This window comes from Schistocerca americana, chromosome 8 (genome assembly GCF_021461395.2).
Source record: "Schistocerca americana isolate TAMUIC-IGC-003095 chromosome 8, iqSchAmer2.1, whole genome shotgun sequence".
NCBI lineage: Eukaryota > Metazoa > Arthropoda > Insecta > Orthoptera > Acrididae > Schistocerca > Schistocerca americana.
The window spans coordinates 157,059,785-157,080,667 of record NC_060126.1 but is presented as its reverse complement, the minus strand read 5'-3'; the positions used below and the strand labels follow the sequence as shown (position 1 = coordinate 157,080,667).

Sequence of the window (20,883 nt, the reverse complement as noted above, 5' to 3'; positions counted from 1 at the left end):
GGAAAAATAGTTTATAACACGAAAACCATTCCTGAAGACAGTGATGGAAATAGATAGCAAATGTAAAGAGAGGATACGATGACAGAACTACGATATTCCAGGAAACTAAATGGAGAAGATGAAAAGGTGTTTTGGAGATGACAGCTTGGAGATTCATCACGACAGGACATTGCGTCACTGATAAAAGTGGAGACGATAGATGAGGTCCACAGTAACTACTCAGTGAGTGATAGTATCTCGCACTCTGGAGGACGGTGGTTCATAAGACCATACGGATATGCAGATTCAGGTTTTCCGTGATTTCTCATAACTATTCAAGGCACTTGTCAGAGTTGCCCTGAGAAACGGCGCAGCCGACGTCTGTTCTTAAAATTCCCCAAACGTTGCTTGCACTCCATCTCTAACGATCTTCTCATCGACAGGACGTTAAGTCCGAATCATTCTCCTTTCCTTCGATCAGCTGTGAAACACTGAAGGCAATCGGTAGTTGTAACAAACATTTGTCTTCTGGATAATTCTAATCACCGGAGTCGTATATTTATTGATTTACCTTGGTTCCCTGTTAATGTGCAGTGCACTTGCCTAAATCATATACTTCTAGAATGCGTATTGATTAGTGTACAACTATGGAATTAGCGCCGCAGAAGGAACTTTAAATGGGGAATAAAGTTACGTGACACAAATTCTGAAGATCAATTATTCATATTTATTGTAACAGTATAAAATATTTTAATTTCGTAAGTGTTCCTGCTTTGTTGTCTTCTGCCTCCATGAACGACATGGCTTTCAGTCTTGTGGCCTGTTTTTGGGCAGCGACTGGAACAGAGAAACAACAAACTTACAAAGGTACAGAACACAGGCAGGTCACACAGATCAAAACTTATTGAAGCTTCAGTCTGCTGACCTAGGTGGTGCGAAAGCCATTTAATTTGTAGCTGGATTATTTTAAATATAGTTATTATGTAATAAAAAATTAATTAATCAATTATTTTGTGTAAAGGAAGCTTATGTTAAAGTGACACGTTCCACATCACTACGAAATGTCGTATTCATGATCTTTGGAATAAGGATTAATGTATGTATGTGTGTATGTACGCTTTGTTGTGTAGTTAATGTATAAATTGTATAAATAAATTAGTATAGTTAATTTCTGTTTATTAATAATGGAAAAGAAGGATTTAATAATATAACTTATATAATAAGAATACATTATTCGAATATTAGATCTAAACTTTTTATTAATGATAAAACAATTAAGGTGGTGTGGTCATATGAGACACGTTATATTCTTGTATAAATTTATATGTAATAGTTCCTATTTTCTTCATTATACTGTTACTGTAAAAGGTTGGTTGGTTGGTTAACCAACCATCTTAAGTAAGGTTTAACTATTATTGAAAATTTTTGTATTTTGTCAAAAGTTATATACGTGGTCATGTATTCACCTTTTCTTTACCTCATACGTTATCCTATCTCCCCAGTTTCTCTGACACGTGCTGCTGCCATTACATATTCTCATCTTTGCGATTTAAAATATTACTCAATATTTTATGAATGTTCTGTTACCCGATCAACGTAAAATTTAAGTTGTTCACTGCAACATTAAACTTTTAAGCGGCACCCCCACCCACCCCAGGATTGCACTCCTCACTGCTGACTACCGCTTCAGAAACTCTACAAACTGCTATCTTAAGGTTGGCGGAAACTACCCTCTGTCCTATGACAGGCCATTTAACAGTTAAAAACTACTTCAGTCCATCTCTGGAAAGTACATAAATTCTCTTGTGATAAGATTCCTCTTTACGGGGGTAGTTCAAACAACACACAGTAGATTGAAATGTTCTATACGTGATTCTACAAACGAAATATTACCATCTCCTTTTATCTTCACGTTCTGTCAAAAGAGATTTTTTTGTGAAATGTGCATATGAAATATTGACAACAAACACTTGAGACACGTTGAGAACTCTTAAAGGCCAATAACTTGAACTTGCAACGGACTGCAGACAACTGTGGTGCATAAACACAGCGATATTTTAAGCGGGACTCTCCTAGTCCTTACGGCTCCAATTACGTATAACAAATAATGATACAGAAAAACTGTTCGTGTTGCCATCTTCCGCTTTCTCTTTTTTTTTCTAACGCGCTGTATTTTAAGAAAATTTTGCTTTAATTACAAAGCCGATTCTGAAAACATTCTAGGATTCGTAATATTTTTTTCATTTTAATTCCGATGCAAATAAAAGCAGTTTTCTTCTTACTTTTAATATATTTTCTATATATTATTTGTGGCGTTTATTGCTGTAAGCGGTAGAAAGAAAATTACCCTCTTCCATGTACTTCATAATGTTTTCAGAGTATAGACGCAGATGTAGATACCCATAGTTGGTATAACAGTGAAGAGTAGCCTATGGAATATAAACTGAATAATGTGTGAGACACAAAGAAAATTTTTCTTCCAAAGTATGAATCGTTAAAAATGAAAGTCGTACGTAGATGTGGCAGCCCTGAGTTCAGGCTGAACTACCTTCATTCCGGACAAAGTAATGCTTGTTAGTGCTTTTAAGCTTATTTTGCTAAAACAGACGAATTCCCGAAATTAATACAGCGTCGTATCTCTTGATTGCCATCTTCTTTGTAGAATGATTTGCTTAAATTAGAGTCCTCGGTATTAAGTCCATAAGTGGTATGCCGAGTGAGTACACGGTAGGTCAGTTAGTTAAGACAATGGACGTTTACTGTGCAGGAGCAGGATTCATATCTCCGTCGGACCACCTAGAATTCCTTTTCCCCTGATTCTCTTAACGAAGGCACGCCAATAGAGTGGCGATTTCGTTGATTATTGTCCTGCCGTCTAGCTCAGTTTCCCCCTTCTCCCATTGCTTGTCTGAGCTCCGTGTCTAATGATGTCTTCGTTGTCTCAACTGCTAGAAATTACGATACAAAGAAAGAAAAGCGCTACCAAATGTATCAAAATTAATGGTAGGAAATATATTGTATTCGATTTGCTGATACGTCATACTTTTAGCAAATCCTGTAAAAGAACATAATTTTTGTTAAAAGCTGTATCTAATGTCTTGGGCACTATAAACTGACCATAATGACAAAAGTCTAAAATATGCTAATAGGTAAATCGAACAAACGACTAAAGGAAACGAGGTAAGAAATGCAAATGAATTTTCGTGCATGGGCAGTACCTCAAGGAAGAGTGTAAAGAATCTGGCGGATGATATGTCAAGCTCCACGTCGCTCTTCGCAGATTATACGGTTGTCTATAAGAATGTAGTAATGTCAGAAGTCTGTACGAACTGCTGGAGTAGCTGCAGAGGAATAATCGAAGGTACAAGACCTTGAACGTAAATAAATGTAACGTACTGTGGGTGAAGAGATGAAGGAATCCGTTAATGTACGATTACACTATTAGCGACAAATCAATAGAAACAGAAAATACTGTAAAATACCTAGAAGTTAACATTTGGAGCGACCTAAGGTGGAATTCATTGCAATAAGATTGCATTGCTTAAGCTAGCCTTGGAAATGAAAGTCATTTATCAACAGAAACCCACTTTCATACAGGAACAGCAAAGAAATTCATTGCGTGATTTTGTTAGAGCATTTTAAGTATGATTGTGAAGTATGGATTCTGGTGAAACAGAAAAGGAAAAATTAGAAGTACGGTAACAGAGATTTAGATATGGAGAAGATACACAAAAGTGTTTTAGACCGAAAAATTGCTACAAAAAATACCAAAAGAAATTAAAGAGAGAAAGCACTTGAGATTATGGGTGGATGCTGCATAAACCATGAAGTATCCATCACAAAGCGACCCAAATCATACTGTCATCTGGAATCTTCATCTGATGATGGTTATTATAACCAAAACAAGTTACCTCCATAGGCCGAAAATAAATTGCGATTTGGAGTGTTGCTTTATATTTTTTATAAAATGTGCATAGATAAGCATGACACAGAGAATGAAATCAAAATTCTCGACAGATCATTGTTGCACACAGTTAATTAATTAATTTGTTGCACAACAAGTTTCAGTCATCAAGAGACCCTCTTCAGGTGTATGTATACAACGGAAAATCAAAATAAGAAACAAAGAGTCATTACAAAAACAACAGTAAATATAGTACTCAACATTTATAACCTACTGAGAAATTGCATTGTGAAATCTTATTCAGATGTGTGACAACTCCTGTACTTATACTTATGTGCTAATGTCACCATAAAATGGTTACAAGGTCTGTGCCTTCATATGTTGGGTTCACTTTTAGTACATGGCTATTCAGTTTCATTCTCCTCAAGCCTTGAAGTTTAATTTAGGTTACTTAAGATCACAATTGACTTAGGCTTGATTGTACTTTACATAAACCATGAAGTAAGTAAGACACATAATGTTTTGTATGTTGGTTGCGTAAATTTGTCACTTGGTCGTCAGTACGGTGTGTTCACTCTTCCTGACATTTTCTGTTTGTTGTATTCTGCTATGACCATAGATCGTATGGAGAATATTTTTAAGGTTTTGACAACATGGGATTTTCAGCCATTATGTCGATGTAATACTGTCTTCATGTTTCCAACTACCCTAATAAATATATGAATAATGATGTAAGATGACATGAATGCTCGGAAAGTTATTTATAAAAGGATGTTAGAAGATTGTCTGCAGAGTGTGTTCATCCTTTCTAAACATTTTGTTTTGTACAAAGCTGTAGTCCACAGTAACCGTTCGTCATTTGCCTTCATGTTTCCACTTACTCGTTCTTATTTTGCCATTGTGTCAACAATAATAAGGTACCATAGATCCAGTGACACCTTTAATTTATAATTACAAAGTACTCTTTGGATCCATAGAGCATCTCTTCCTGCCAGTATGACACTTTTGACGATCTACTCATTACTGAGTATTACATGTCACGTTTATAATGTCAAGTGCCTCACGACAGTATTGCTGGACACTGTATGTGCTCCAGATTTCCATTGCAACGGACCTGTTGGCTGAAGCCATGATGGCTTGTAGTTGGTTATGAGTTGCCACATACCCGACGACATTTTCGCAGTGTAATTTCTCAGTGGTTAATAACGCTGAGTATTATGTTTACGATTGCTTTTGTAATGATTCATTGTGATTTAATTTAGTGTTCCGCTGAGTGTAAACACCTGAATGTGGCCTGTAATGACTAAAACTGGTTATGCAATAAGCTGATTAATATAGCTGTGTGCCACCATGATTTTTCAGCAATTTTTACAAAGTGTAAATCATCACCTCCTCAAAATTATGTATGAAGTAAATTATTTGGGCATTTAGTTTAACACAACAACTTCATAAAAGACATCTTAGAAAAAAAAATCCTGTGAAGAATCATGATACAGGCGTAGAACATCAGCACCGCACAGTATCATCAGTGGATAACTGCAACCAAATGGTAAAGACGCGAGGGACATAGAAAGATGGTTACATCATCGAGGCGTTGCTTTTAGTGTCTGATAATGACCGGGTGATGAGTCTATAAAAGACCGATTCGCTTAACTCGTTGTCGGGTTGATACCAGAATGTGAAAATTGTGTGAAATCAACACATTCGAACTGTTTAGCGCTGTCGTCCATTGGTACACAGCCTAAGTTACTCGTATGTAAGGTAAAAACGCAGGCAAAGAGCACATTCTGTCACCGAGGAGAGAGCCACGCTATCGTCAAGAAGTACCGCGTGTTCCACAGGTTTGTGTGATTTTAGTCTTGCAACCTGTCTACTCCTATGTTTTAACACGTTGTGAATGGTGCAGACATATTACAGCAGTTATAACCTGTTTTGCATCTAGATTTTTACTACTGTCTCCGATGCCTAAATAGCTGAAGGGTGAAACCTGTTTTAAACGCTTGTTGTTTAAAGTAAGTGTATTTCGAAGTAGACCTTAGCTCCAAAAGTATTTCACTCTAGACTTAGTTTTAGTGTTTTCTGTTGTTGTGTTAATAATGTTTTTCTACGATTAGTTTCAGTGATAGCATATGCACTTCATTACAGGACGTATGAAAAAGAAACGTCCGATTTAAGAAAAATTGTTATTTGAGATGTGCGTCAACAACGTACTGCTGGAAAAAGCAAACTCTCGAATTTTACGTGACCCGCTAGGTAGCAACAGTGTGCGCCCACTTCAGTTCTAGTAAAAATGGTGTCGGAACAATATAAAGCGTTTTGTGTTCTACGTATTGCACAGTGCGCGTCAGTAATAACTCTTCAGAGTGACTTTCGAAATAGGTATGGTGTGGATCCTCCTATAGCACACAGCATTAGACGATGGCATGAACAATTCCGAGAAGTAAGTTGTTTTTGTGAAGGCAAATCGCCGGGCCGTCCCCGTGTGTGTGACACAGACATCGAATTCATCCGCCATAGTTTCACAGGGAGTCCGCAGCTCAACAGCTCAACGTGCACCTGATGTCCGCCTGGCGTGCGTTGTGTCGACGTTTACACATGCAACTATACAATATTCAGCTACTGCATGCTCTTCGTGAAGGTGACAAACAATAACGTAGGCTTCCGCATCCATTGTCACAGTCAATAAAATGTCTCCGGGCTTGTGATCGCAGTAAACAAAATCGTCCTGAAGAAGATCACTTGCAAATGGTTCAAACGGCTCTGAGCACTATGGGACTTAACATCTGATGTCATCAGTCCCCTAGAACTTAGAACTACTTAAACCTAATTAACCTAAGGACATCACACACATCCATGCCCGAGGCAGGATTCGAACCTCCGACCGTAGCAGTCGAGCGGTTCCAGACTGAAGCACCTAGAACCGTTCAGCCACAAGGGCCAGCAAGGTCATTTGCAACAGTGACCGAAACATCGGTAGTTTTATACAATGACGATGCGGTCACAAACCCAGAAAAAAATTATTGACAACAACAACCTGTGGAGTTCTGTAATTTCGTTCTTGGCAGTATTGAGGATAATATTGCTGGCCTCCAAAGTCGCCAGAACTCACTGTATGTGATTATTTCTTGATGGGGTTTATAAAATACTCTGTTTATGTTCCTCCGTTACCAACAACAATGAATGAACTGAGACATCGCATAACAGCAGCTGTGGAAGTTGTAACTCAAGACATGTTCGCTGCAGTGTGGGAACGATTTGAATACCGCATTGACATATGCTATACATCTCAAGGGTAGGGAGGGGGGGGGGGGGGCATATTCAACACCTATGGAAAGGTATGGAAAAAAAGCTTCCTAAGTTTCTAGCTCATTGTATATGTTTATTACACTCATGCTCAAAAATAAAGGATAATTGCAGAATGTGGTGCCACACAACGGGGTACAACACACAACTGGCGCTAATAGAATAGGCACATAGAGAACACACACGACGCAGATCTGTAAGTCCACTGTATTGGTGATAAATTGAGAAAAGCATCCCGAAACACATGTGCTACAAAACGCCACTGTTTCCTGCGCATGTACCCCGACATCGATCTGGGATATGATGACCGTGCACAGGTACACAGGCCGCACAACGGGTTGGCGCACTCCGAATCATGTGGTCGAGCAGCTGCTGGGGTATAGCCTCCCATGCTTGCACCAGTGCCTGTCGGAACTCCTGAAGTGTCCTAGGGATTTGAAGACGGGCAGCGATACGTCGACCGAGAGCATCCCAGACGTGCTCGATGGGATTTAGATCTGGAGAACAGGCAGGCCATTCCATTCGCCTGATATCTTCTGTTTCAAGGTACTCCTCCACGATAGCAGGTCTGTGCGGCCGTGCGTTATCATCCATCAGATGGAAGGTGGGAGCCACTGAACCCTTGAAAAGGCGGACATACTGGTGAAAAATGACGTCCCGATACACCTAACCTGTTATAGTTCTTCTGTCAAAGACATGCAGGGGTGGATGTGCACCAATTGTAATCCCACCCCACACCATCAAACCAGGACCTCCATACTGGTCCCTTTCAAGGTTATTAAGGGGTTGGTATCTGGTTCCTGGTTCAGACTGTGCCTGGACTCGTCCGTGAACATAACCTGGGACCACTGTTCCAATGACCATGTACTGCGTTCTTGACACCAGGCTTTATGGGCTCTCTTGTGACCAGGCGTCAGTGGAATGCACCTTGCAGGTCTCTGTGCGAATAAACCATGTCTGTTCAGTCGTCTGTAGACTGTGTGTCTGGAGATAACTGTTCCAGTGTCTGCGGTAAGGTCCCAAGCAAGGCTACCTGCAGTACTCCGTGGTAGTCTGTGGGCACTGATGGTGAGATATCGGTTTTCTCGTGGCGTTGTACACTGCGGACGTCCCGTACCGTAGCTCATGGACACGTTTCCTGTCTGCTTGAATCGTTGCCATAATGTTGAGATCACACTTTGTGGCACACGGAAGTCCCGTGCTACGACCTGCTGTGTTTAACTAGCCTCCAGTTGCCCTAGTATTCTACCCCTCATAACGTCATCACTATGTGTTCTTTGAGGCATTTTCAACACACAGTCACCATTAGCACGTCTTGAAATGTCTGCACACTTACTCGCTGCACCGTCCTCCGACATGCACCAACACACCTCTGCGTATGTGGACTCCTGCCAGCGCCATCATGCGACGACCACAGGTCAAATGCACCGCATGGTCATACCGCGAGGCGATTTAAACTCGCAAACCGCCCATCAGCGCGTTGTTTCACCATGTATCAGCATTATCCTTAATTCATGAGCATGAGTGTAGTTTCAGAAATATAGATGTACCTTTTACGGTGTATTGATAATTTTTACTTATGGACCGTTTGACAGCAACTGAATAAAACACAATTTTAGTGCCATACGCGTTTCGCCTTTATTTTCTGCAAGGCATCATAAGTGGCAGGTTGCGTGGACAATTTCTTACATATTACTCTCCTGTTGCGTTTTTGGTGTTGTTCTTCTTCTTATGAACGCCAATTTGCGGTTTTTCCCACATTCCACAGCACTATGCACTGAACGCTTGCGGTCCATAAGTAAAAATTACCAATATACCGTAATATTACACGCAACTGAGGAGGACAGGACTACAAAAGTTGAAGATAGATGTATCTATTCGAATGATTCTTTTTGACACCGCGCTCTATTGTTACCGGTTTTAAAGATAAACATCTTCAGATCTGTTATAGAAAACATAAAAGAACTACGTTTAATGACCGCATCACAACAAATGTAATAGACTACAATTCACATTTGTATAGCTTCTATGAGTAATGCAGGTACAATGTGCAGAACTACCAATTTATCCCGCCACTCAACAGAAAATGTATCCTGTTGTAAGTTTTCTGTACATCACGCACACAACACGATGTACCATCTTTATATAAAATATTTGGCAAAGCCTATTACAGGCTTCCTCGGTGTGTAGACAGAACTTTGCAGATAAATTTTTCACAAGCAAATATTGCGTTTGGATATAAAATCAATTTGAAGATCCGATTACTTTCAGATCTTCCTCATCTCTGTAATAACTCATAAGAGAGTGCCGTCGTCAGTACCTGTCGCATTTAAGACGTCTCACATTATTTCTGTCCGAGTACAGCAGTGACTACTAGAAACCAGTGACTCCGCAACTAGAACGGCAGACTGTTGAGATCCGCGGACTCGTCACTCTCCCGTCTTTGATGAGGAAGTCCTCCGTCACGTAGAAGAGAACCCGACGACGAGTTCTCGGAACACTGCACAATGGCACAGACTCCTGTTGTCAGAGCTCGTTGTCTCGCTGTGGGCACCCCGTGAAGCGGCAGATTTGGAGGCGATACGATGTTCAAACATACTTTACATCCAAAAAGTGAATTTCCCGTCATGGGCTCTATTTCAAAAGTTTGTCTACTAAATCGCTCTATACCCCTAGGAACCTGCAACAAGAACTGGAAACACCCTGTGTAATCACACACAAACAAGATAGGGCGCATGCTTCATCATGTCTGATATAAATAATTATACACCACGAAATAACAAATGTAAAAAAGCACGTAAGTATTCATTAAAAACTGACCTGCATTCATTGAAATTTTACAACTATAAATGTAATAAGAATGAAAGGAAAATAAAATAATGACAAATAATGCATACTGATTTTTTCTTATTAAAATAACAGAAATGTTAGTGGAACTAAAATCACTCTTTATTTATTTTATTTTATTCTTGTGGTACTTGGGAAGCTTTTCATCTGAAAATGGCCAACGACGAAATCGGTGATTATAATGAAGAGAATTTGCGAAATTAATCGTAGTAAAACTTCCACAAGAGCTGAAGCATAGTACTTACTCTAAAATCAGATTATGCACAATGACTTTATTCCAGACTGCATTTTGTCTTCATAACACTGTCACTTTGACCTAAGGTTTCATAACTTAAGATCTCGTAGTAAATTATATTCTTTTTGTTGTAGTTTTATAAGACTGTGTGGGAAAAAATGGAATATAATAATCTTTTTTGATATCTTCCTGTTATTCTGGCCAATTTACACAGTCACATAGTCACTTACAAAAAACACTTTTATCAAAAAAGCCGTGGTCCACAAACCATTAATGGTGAACACAGTAGATTCATTTCTGAGAGAAACGTGTTTCATATCTCTTCTCTGAACCCCATTCAGATTTACTTCGTTTTCCTAAGCACTGTGAAGAAATACAGAAATATATGTTGGTACGAAATGAGAATTCCGTGGTTTTGGTCACTGATTGCTGCGAATGCATTCCTATAAATGTTAGACGATACATGAAAATTAGGACCAGGTACAGCAGCAATCCAGGATTTTTCGCTTCTCGTGCACAGCTTTCTTAACAGTGTTCTTACGTCGTTTTAAGTGTGTCTCAACGTGGCCACTGCAGTAAATGGCGAGATGCACGAAATTCTTATTTCGTGGTCACTGTCGTGCCTCAGAAGAACTGCCAGCGTTAACGATGCACTAGCTCTGATGGTCGACACCACAGTGTTTTAGCTGACACAAGTGTGCCTACCTTAACCTATGAGGCCCTGTTGATGACGTTTAAGTATCCAGTGACTCCTGCGTACCATGCCTATTGTGAGCACAGAGGTGCTGTTTGATTTGATTCTCGTACGAATTCATAGCACATCACTCTTTTGGCCTAGGTACGAAGCGCAAAACGGGGGATCCCACTTCTCACCAAGCTCCGTACACATGACAACTGTTACTGTTGTTTACAACTTAAAAGGGGCAGGTGACATTCCCTTGGTAAGACACCCGAACGACACATCGTTTCTTGTTTTTAAACTGTACAAACGATTCAGGAGACAATCTGAGCAACCCTCTTAGATTATTTGCAGATGAGGCTGTCCCTTGCCTTATTAGAATATCAACACTAATTACACAATGATTTGGTTAAGGTATCTGCACTGTGCAAAAAGTGGCTGTTGAGCCATGATGAAAAGCCTGAGTTCATCCAAGCTAGTACTAGAAAAATCTATTAAATTTAGTTCACACGATAAATCACACAAATTCAAAATTTGTCAGTTCAATTCAATTTCTAGAGTTACAGTAACGAAGAAGATACATTGGGAAAATCGTGTAGAATAACTTACGGGGAAGATGAACCAAAGATTGCGGTTTACGGCAGAACGCTCAGAAGAGTCAACTTCTCCTGAACAGACTACCTGCATAACGGTTGTCCGTCCTATTTTGGAGTGCTGCTGCGCGGATTGGGAAGTTCAAATGTTCAAATGTGTGTGAAATCTTATGGGACTTAACTGCTAAGGTCATCAGTCCCTAAGCTTACACACTGCTTAACCTAAATTATCCTAAGGACAAAGACACACACCCGTGCCCGGGGGAGGACTCGGACCTCCGCCGGGACCAGCGGCACAGTCCGTGTCTGCAGCGCCTTAGACCGCTCGGCTAATCCCGCGCGGCGGTTTGGGATGCTTACGTGATTTACAGGAGAGTGTTTTGCCTTGGAACACTTCACAGAATTTCGTTTCTAGTCAGGGCTGTAATAGAGCTTAAATACATTTTCTTAATCCATTTTCGATAGTGTTCACTTCGTGTGTGATGCAGTCTTTTTCAGAAATTACCAAAATTACTCCGGAAAATTAAAGTTTTCCCAAATGTGAAACACTGTTCCAAGATATGACATGGCTATGTGCCTAGAAATAAAAACCCTATTTAAATCTGAAAGTGTTATAATCGAGAAAATCTTGTTACTATTGTATTTAATAGTCTGCAAGTTACTATTGTATTTAACAGTCTATGAGTTGCATTATTACTCAACTACACACCAGTAATCACAAAGTGAAATCAAGAAGAAGTATTATCAAAACTCAATTAAAAGTTAAAACACTTTGGAAATTCACACATATTTCCATTCTCAATAGAGGGAACATTGTAGAAACACTAAAGAAACTCAATTCATTATGAAATGTCATGCGTTCCACGGTAGAAGACCTTCCACTGTTTCGAAGTACGAGATGGTGCACGACCCACAGACTTAAGCGTCCGCACGTTATATAAATACATTGAAACGCCAAAGAAACTGGTATAGGCATGTACATTCAAATGCAGAGGTATGTAAACAGGAAGAGTACGGCACTGAAGTAGACAACGCCTATTTAAGACAAGTTTCTGGCCCAGATGTTAGATCGCGATGAAGTGGGGATTTTCCCGTACGACCATTTCACCAGTGCAGCATGAATATCAGAAATGCGGTAAAACATCAAATCTCCGACATCGATGCGGCGGGAACAAATCCTGCAAGAACGGGACCAACGACGACTGAAGAGAATCGTTCTCTGTGACAGAAGTCCAACCTTTTCGCAAATTGATGCAGGTTTTAATGCTGTGCCGTCAACAACTATGAGCGTGCGAATCATTCAACGAAACATCATCGAAATGGGATTTCGGACCCGAAGGCTGACTTGTGTACCGTAGGTGACTGCACGACACAAGGCTTTACGCATCGCCTGGGCTCCTCAACACCGACATTGCACTGTTGATGACTGGAAACATGTTGCCTGGTCGGACGAGTCTCGTTTCAAATTGCATCGAAGGGATGGACGTGTACGGGTATGGAGACAACCTCATGAATCCATGGACCCTTCATATCAGCAGGGACTGTCCAAGTTGGTGGTACCTCTGTCACTGTGCGGGGCGTGTGCAGTTGGAGTGAAATGCGATCCCTGATATGACTGTTGACAGGTGACTCGTACGTAACCATCCTGTCTGGTCACCTGCTTCCATTCACGTCCATTGTGCATTCCGACGGACTCGGGCAATTCCAGCAGGACAATGAGCGACCCCACACGTTCATAATTGCTAAAGGGTGGCTCCAGGAACTCTCTTCTGAGTTTAAATTCTTTCTCTCGCCACTAAACTCCCTAGACGTGAACATTATTGAGTATATCTGAGATGCCTTGGAACGTGCTCTTCAGAAGAGATCTCTAACCCCTCGTACTCTAACGGATTTATGAACAGCTCTGCAGGATTCATTGTGTAAATTCCCTCCAGCACTATTTCAGACATTAGTCGAGTCCTTGCCACTTCCCGTTGCTGCGCTTCCGCGTGCTCGTGGGGGCGCTACACGATATTATGCATATGTACCAGTTTCTTTGGCTCTTCAGTGTATGAAAAAGATTGATAAGGGAATTAAAGTTTAGGGAGTAGGAATGAAAACTTCGAGGTTGAGCAATGGAAAATAGTTTAGTCAAGACGGCATAGGACTTGGAAGAGCAGTTTAACGGAATGGATAGTGTCTTGAAAGAAGATTGTAGGATGAACATTAACAAAAGTAAAACAAAGATAATGCAGTATAGTCGAAGAAAGGCAGGTGATGCTGAGGGAATTAGATTAGGAGATATGGCATTACAAGTGGTATGTGAGTTTAGTGACGAGGGGCATGCAAAAAGTAATGCAACAATTTTTTTCTCGGCCAGTCTCGGTTGAAAAACTGCGAAGTTTGTGGTGGGACATCGTGGAATATTCCGTCTTCATCCCCTATAGTTTCATGAGGTTCCGGTCGGAGGTGGCGCTATAAGTGGCCTTCAGATTGGCATCTATAACGAAGATGCGTTCCAAGCTGAGAGCTGTCATGAGTTTCTTTCAGAAGAAAATCAGTGCATTTCAGCTACTCATAGGCTTTTGCAGAGTGTCTACGGACACAGTGAACAAAAGCACGGTGAATCATTGGGCGAGTAGTCTATCGTCCCAACAACGACGCGCAAATTGTCTGATCTCTTGCATACCAACAATCTTGTAATTTGTGGACTTTCATTCGAGGTGATCGACGCATCACAATTAAACACTTCTCTGCACAAGTGGCTGTATTTGTTGGTAGTGCAGACACAGTCATTTCATCAGTTGCGGTACTCAAAGGTGTGCCCATTGGGTTCCCCGCCGCCTACGTACCTTCCATCTGTTTGGCCCAATGTTGCGCTCTGCATCTAGCGGTAGGTGGATGATGGGTGGAGGTTATTGATACAGCAAAGACGTTGGCTCCGAAGTAGCTCAATAGAGTGGTACCATGCGCGCCTACAGGCCCTCCCTGTAAGGTGGTATAAGGTTGTCGCATTGAAGGGATAGTGTTGAAAAATAGGGTTTTGCAGCCAAAAGAGTGGGGAATAATAAGGTATATTGGAATCCTGCACAAAATCAACCTGCTTTCCAGAAAAAAGTGTTGCATTATCTGTTGAACGACCTTCGTATGTAGGCAACGTAATAACTATGTCCGAAGTAGAGAAGAAGAATAGATATAAAGCGCAGGTTTGCTATACCAAGTCAAGAATTTCCAAAAAGAGGAAATCACTGACATCTATGGATTATTAAGTTCTTCTAGGATATTTATATAGTTTGTAGCTTTGTACATACGTGGAATGTGGACAGTAAGCAGTTCAGACAAAAAGAGATTAATAGTTCGAATAACTAATGAGGGCCAGCCGGGGTGACCGAGCGGTTCTAGGTGCTTCAGTCCGGAGACGCGCAACCGCTACGGTCGCAGGTTCGAATCCTGCCTCGGGCATGGATGTGTGTGGCGTCCTTAGGTTAGTTAGGTTTAAGTAGTTCTTAGTTCTAGAGGACTAATGACCTCAGCAGTTAAGTCCCATAGTGCTCAGAGCCATTTTTGAACTAATGAGGAGTCATTGAATCGAAACGAGAAGAAAAGAAATTTATGGCAGAACTTGAGTAAAAGAATGGATCGGTTGAAATGACACATCCTGAGGCATCAAAGAATTGTGAGAAGTGTGGGGGGAACGGTGGGGGGGAGAGAGAGGGGGGGGGGGGGATTTGGAGACCTAGGTATGAATATAGTAATTAGGGTAAAAAGGATGTAGGTTGCAGTAGATTTCAGTGATGAGGAGGCTCGCACATGATAGACTATCATAGACAGCTCCATCAAACCAGTCTTTGGACTGAAATGTACAACAAAAAACAGCTCCAAAAGTAAGTAAAATATATCTCAACTAAAGTTCACATTCTTCCTCGGTGCAGTCATTCAAACACAACATTTTATTCAGTCATTTTGCTGATAATCTATTACGAGACTTTGATAACGCATTACCTGTCTTTGAAAAGAAATGCTGGAAGGGATGTGGCTTCAATTATCAGACACCAGTTCGCTAGCTTCCACGACTAAGTGTAATAAAACTGTCACTCCTCCCAACGCTCTAAAAAATTGTACTACACATTTAGGTTACTGTTTCACCATTCTCCTTTTGACTAATGTGTACTAGAGTCTAATAATAACTCCTAAATCTATGTACCATTTGAAGAAAAAATTCACTGTCCACTTCGCATCTGCTGGTGCCAACTGTAGCAGCAAGATTACTTGATGATAAACGCCTTATAGTAGATATTGTCATAGCACAACTTTGGGATCTTGGAAATCTATAGTTTTGAATCTTGGGTAAAGCAAGCATGTTATTCCAGCCAAATAATTATGTTGACTTTGTCCGAATCTGTGTTCTATTTGCTTGTGTAGCTCATCTTTTGTTGCCTCTACTACACTGCTGTTTTGTGGATAAAAGTTTGTGGTAAGTACCAACAATGTAATAAATCATTACAAGGTACCAACATGAGTAAAAGTATCAACTGGATATGAGCGAATAATCATGTATATTAGTTGAAAGTACCCCCATGAATTATAGACCTTGTGGTTGGTGGTGCCTGAGCGACACACATAGCCGACCGTAGATGCAACCACAACGGAGGGGTATCTGTTGAGAAGACAGAAAACGTGTGGTTCCAGAGGAGGGGCAGCAACCTTTTCAGTTGTCGGAGGGGCAACAGTCTGGATGATTGACTGATCTGGCATTGTAACACTAACCAAAACGGCCTTGCTGTGCTGTTACTGCGAATGGCTGAAAGCGAGGGGAAACTACAGCCGTAATTTTTCCCTAGGGCATTAGCTTAAATTATGGTTAAATGATGATTTCGTCCTCTTGGGTAAAATATTCCGGAAATAAAATAGTCCCCCATTCGGATCTCTGAAAAGGGGGGGGGGGGGGGGGGGGGGGCACTAGGGGGACTCCTCAGGAGGACGTCATTATCAGGAGAAAGAAAACGAATTCTACAGATCGGAGCGTGGAATGTCAGATCCCTTAATCGGGAAAGTAGATTAGAAAATTTAAAAACGAAAATGGATAGGTTAAAGTTAGATATAGTGGGAATTAGTGAAAATCGGTGGCAGGAGGAACGAAACTTCTGGTCGGGTGAATTCAGAGTTATAAATACAAAATCAAGTAGGGGTAATGCAGGAGTAGGTTGAACAATGAATTAAAAGAATAGAAGCGCGGGTAAGCTACTACGAACAGCATAGTGAACCCATTATTGCAGTTAAGATAGACACGAAGCCCACGCCTACCACGGTAGTTAGGTTTAACTAGTTCTAAGTTCTAGGGGACTAGTGACCTCAGCAGTTGAGTCCCATAGTGCTCAGAGCCATTTGAACCATTTTTTTTGCCCCTGGAAATGTCTTAGAATTTAAAATCTGTTTCCTAAAACTCTGTATTACCACTATGTAATCTATCTGAAACCTTCCAGTGTCTCCAGGCCTCTTCCAAGTATACGACCTTCTTTCATAATTCTTGAACCAGGTGTTAGCTATGATCAAGTTGTGCTCTGTGCAAAATTCTACCAGGTGGCTTCCTCTTTCATCCCTTACCCCCAATCCATATTCACCTACTACTTCCCTACCTTCCCTAATATCGAATTCCAGTCCCCAATGACTATTTTTGTCTCCCTTCACTATCTGAATAATTTCTTTTACTCATCATACATTTCATCAATCTGTTATTCATCGGCGGAGCCCTTTCCAGGGGCAGGTGTGGACTCTGACCACAATCGATTGGTTATGAACTGTTGATTAAAACTGAAGAAATTGCGAAAAGGTGGGAAATTAAGGAGATGGGACCTGGATAAACTGACTAAACCAGAGGTTGTACAGAGTTTCAAAGAGAGCATTAGGATACGATTGACAAGAATGAGGGAAAGAAATATAGTAGAAGAAGAATGGGTTGCTTTGAGAGATGAAATAATGAAGGTAGCAGAGGATTAATTAGGTAAAAAAAAAACCAGACCTAGTAGAAATCCATGGGTAACAGAAGAGATATTGAATTTAATTAATGAAAGGCGAAAATATAAAAATGCCGTAAATGAAGCAGGCAAACAGGAATACAAACGTCTCAAAAAATGAGATCGATAGGAAGTGCAAAATGGCTAAGCAGGGATGGCTAGAGGACAAATGTAAGTATGTAGAGGCAAATATCACCAGGGGTAAAATAGATTCTTCCTACAGGAAAATTAAAGATACCTTTGGAGAAAAGAGAACCACTTGTATGAATATCAAGAGCTCAGATGGATACCCAGTTCTAAGCAAAGAAGGGAAAGCAGAAAGTTGGAAGGAGTATATAGAAGGTCTATACAAGGGCGATGTACTTGAGGACAATTTATGGAAATGGAAGAGGACGTAGCTGATGAAATGGGAGATATGATACTGCGTGAAGAGTTTGACAGAGCACTGAAAGATGTAAGTCGAAACAAGGCTCCGGAAGTAGACAACGTTCCATTGGAAGTATTGATAGCCTAGGGAGAGCCAGCCCTGGCAAACCTCTACCGTCTGGTGAGCAAGATGTATGAGACTGGTGAAATACCCTCAGACTTCAAGAACAATATAACAATGCCAAACGCAAAGAAATCAGGTGTTGACAGGTATGAAAATTACCGGACTATCAGTTTAATAAGTCACGGCTGAAAAATATTAACATTAATTCTATACATACGAATGGAAAAGTTGGCAGAAGCCGACTTAGGGGAAGATCAGTTTGGATTCCGTAGAAATGCTGGAACACGTGAGGCAATGCTGACCCTAAGACTTACTTTAGAAGATAGCTTAAGGGAAGGCAAACCTACGTTTCTAGGATTTCTCGACTTAGAGAAAGCTTTTGACAATGTTGACTGGAATTCTCTCTCAAATTCAAAGGCTATTTACAATTTGTACAGAAACCAAATGCCGGCCGCGGTGGTCTAGCGGTTCTAGGCGCGCAGTCCGGAACCGCGCGACTGCTACGCTCGCAGGTTCAAATCCTGCCTCGGGCAGGGATGTGTGTGATGTCCTTAGGTTAGTTAGGTTTAAGTAGTTCTAAGTTCTAGGGGACTGATGACCACAGATGTTAAGTCCCATAGTGCTCAGAGCCATTTGAAGAAACCAAATGTCTGTTATAAGAGTCGAGAGGCATGAAAGAGAAGCAGTGGTTGGGAAGGGAATGAGAAAAGGTTGCAGCACAGCCCCGATGTTATATTGAGCAAGCAGTAAAACAAACATAATAAAAATTCAAAGTAGGAATTAAAATCTAGGGAGAAGAAATAAAAAACTTTATGTTTGTAGATGACATTGTAATTCTGTCAGAGACAGAGAGCAGTTGAACGGTATGGACAGTGTCTTGTAATGAGGAACAAGATGAACATCAACAAAAGCAAAACGAGGATGGTAGAACGTGGTCGAATTAAATTGGGTGATGCTGAGAGAATTAGATTAGGAAATGAGACACTTAAAGTAGTAGATGAGTTTTGCCATTTGGGGAGCAAAATAACTGATGTATGGAAGTGCAACATGGACGATAAATAGTTTAGGCAAGAAGAGTATAGAAGCTTTCGAAACGTGGTGCTACAGAAGAATGGTGAAGGTTAGTTGGATAGATCACGTAACTGATGAGGAGGCACTGAATAGAATTTGGGAGAAGAGAAATTTTTGGCACAACTTGACTAGAAGAAGGGATCGATTGGTAGGACATGTTCTGAGGCATCACGGGGTCACCAGTTTAGCATTGGAGGGCAGCGTGGGGGGTAAAAATCGTAGAAGGAGACCAAGAGATGAATACACTAAGCAGATTCAGAAGGATGTAGGGTACAGTAGGTACTGGGAGATGAAGAAGCTTGCACAGGACAGAGCAGCGTGGAGAGCTGCATCAAAACAGTCTCTGGACTGAAGACCACAACAAAAACCCTGGAATGGACAATGAGTATTGATGTCGATCAAGAAGGAGTGCTTCAGGAGCCAAACGGCTATAGCGACTGGTTACGGAAAGCATGAAATCCGGATTCGATTCACAAACTGGATGAGAGTTTAGAGGCAAATGCGGGAACAGTTTCTTCAAAATGGAGGACTGCTTCCACTGTGTATCTCGAATGAAGCTGCTGTTTGACGTGAGAACTCAGAGAGAACGAAAATAAATACATAAGACTTACCGGGTAGCTAGAAGCAGCGTCGCGGAAACTGCAGTCGTAAGTGACGTCACTCTCCAACAGTAGCTGAAAGTGTGGCGACCTATTGGACGTGTCATGGCGGGAGCATACGACACGCAGGCGAGTGCCATCCTCGCGAGTGGGAAGTCCGCTAATCAGAGACCGGTACATCCGTTCCTCTGTTTGCGTGACCGCTAGAGGCAACTCCGAATACACGCGGAACGCGCATTTGAGTGGGTCATCAGCGATACCCGGCAGGTTAAAATGATAACGCCTATCAAATTGGTAACTGTTTTCTTCAGTTACAATTTGACAATAGATGGTCGGGTATCCTGGAAACTTGAGGTACAGCATTCCAGTGTCGTGCTGGAGAAGACATTTCATTGGATGGTCCTCATGAGGGCGCTGTATTCTCAGACGGAAATATTCGTCTGGTAGTGGTGAATCAGTAGTGCAGGACATTCTGTACGCAATAAACCTTACGTGATGTCTCACATTGAAATTGAAAAGAAGCGGTGCGCTCTTTTCGATTAGGTTGAAATTACTGTCTGTCGTTGCGTTTCCTTCGAACGAGCATTTGTAGGGAGAGTACCCTCGTGGCAGACTGAGACAAAACCCAGCCTCTAAGGGGCCTACCGAGGCGCATTCGTGATCCTTGCCGGGCTCACAAATGAAGGGAGGGGTATTGGCTATGAAAAAGACGAGGGCATCTTCGGGTCTAGAAGGAGAATACTGGAACTGCTCCTCCTCGAAGTAATCTCCAGCGTTGCGGCCGCTGGAGACGGCGGCCATAGTCAGCAGCAGAAGGCTGCAAGCCCTGGCCGAGCTCTTCATGGCGCACTGCGTTCTGGCACTGCCCGCTCCTCAGAAGGGGGGCCCGGTACTGTGACATAAATATAGAATCCCTAATTTACGGCCAAACGTCATTATGCTAGTTTTTGTTTCTGAGTTTGTCCGCTGCCGCAGTGTCTTGTGAGCAAGACTCGTGGCTGACGTCACCACAGCTGCTGCAGCTGCTGTGACCCGTCTGGATGTCGTCTCCAGTTCCCAGTGTCAACTGTCGCCCGTGACCTTTTTGGCATTACTGTTTGTGGCTGACATATGAGCGCGCGTAGCTGCTCGCTGAAAATATAGCCTAACACAGTTTCAGGGTGAAGTCAATGATATCACTATCCAAGAAT

General features: G+C 41.4%; 1 protein-coding gene across 1 annotated transcript; it reads right to left on the bottom strand.

Moving 5' to 3' along the window:
- Positions 1-683: 683 nt before the first annotated feature.
- LOC124545042 lies at positions 684-20,588 on the bottom strand. The gene is made up of 2 exons (XM_047123827.1): positions 19,706-20,588; positions 684-816 (listed from the first exon to the last, which is right to left on the bottom strand). The coding sequence occupies exons 1-2, from the start codon at positions 20,534-20,536 to the stop codon at positions 787-789; spliced, it is 861 nt and encodes a 286-aa protein (XP_046979783.1). The 5' UTR covers positions 20,537-20,588; the 3' UTR covers positions 684-786.
- Between the last annotated feature and the right edge of the window lie 295 nt (positions 20,589-20,883).

Bases quoted from the DNA above. Each gene is read 5' to 3' on its own strand.
- LOC124545042 (XM_047123827.1), bottom strand. From the start codon at position 20,536: ATGAAGAGCTCGGCCAGGGCTTGCAGCCTTCTGCTGCTGACTATGGCC. The intron at 817-19,705 runs GTAAGTCTTATG...TCTCTGTTCCAG, and splicing joins ACGCTGCTTCTAGCTACCCG to TCGCTGCCCAAAAACAGGCC.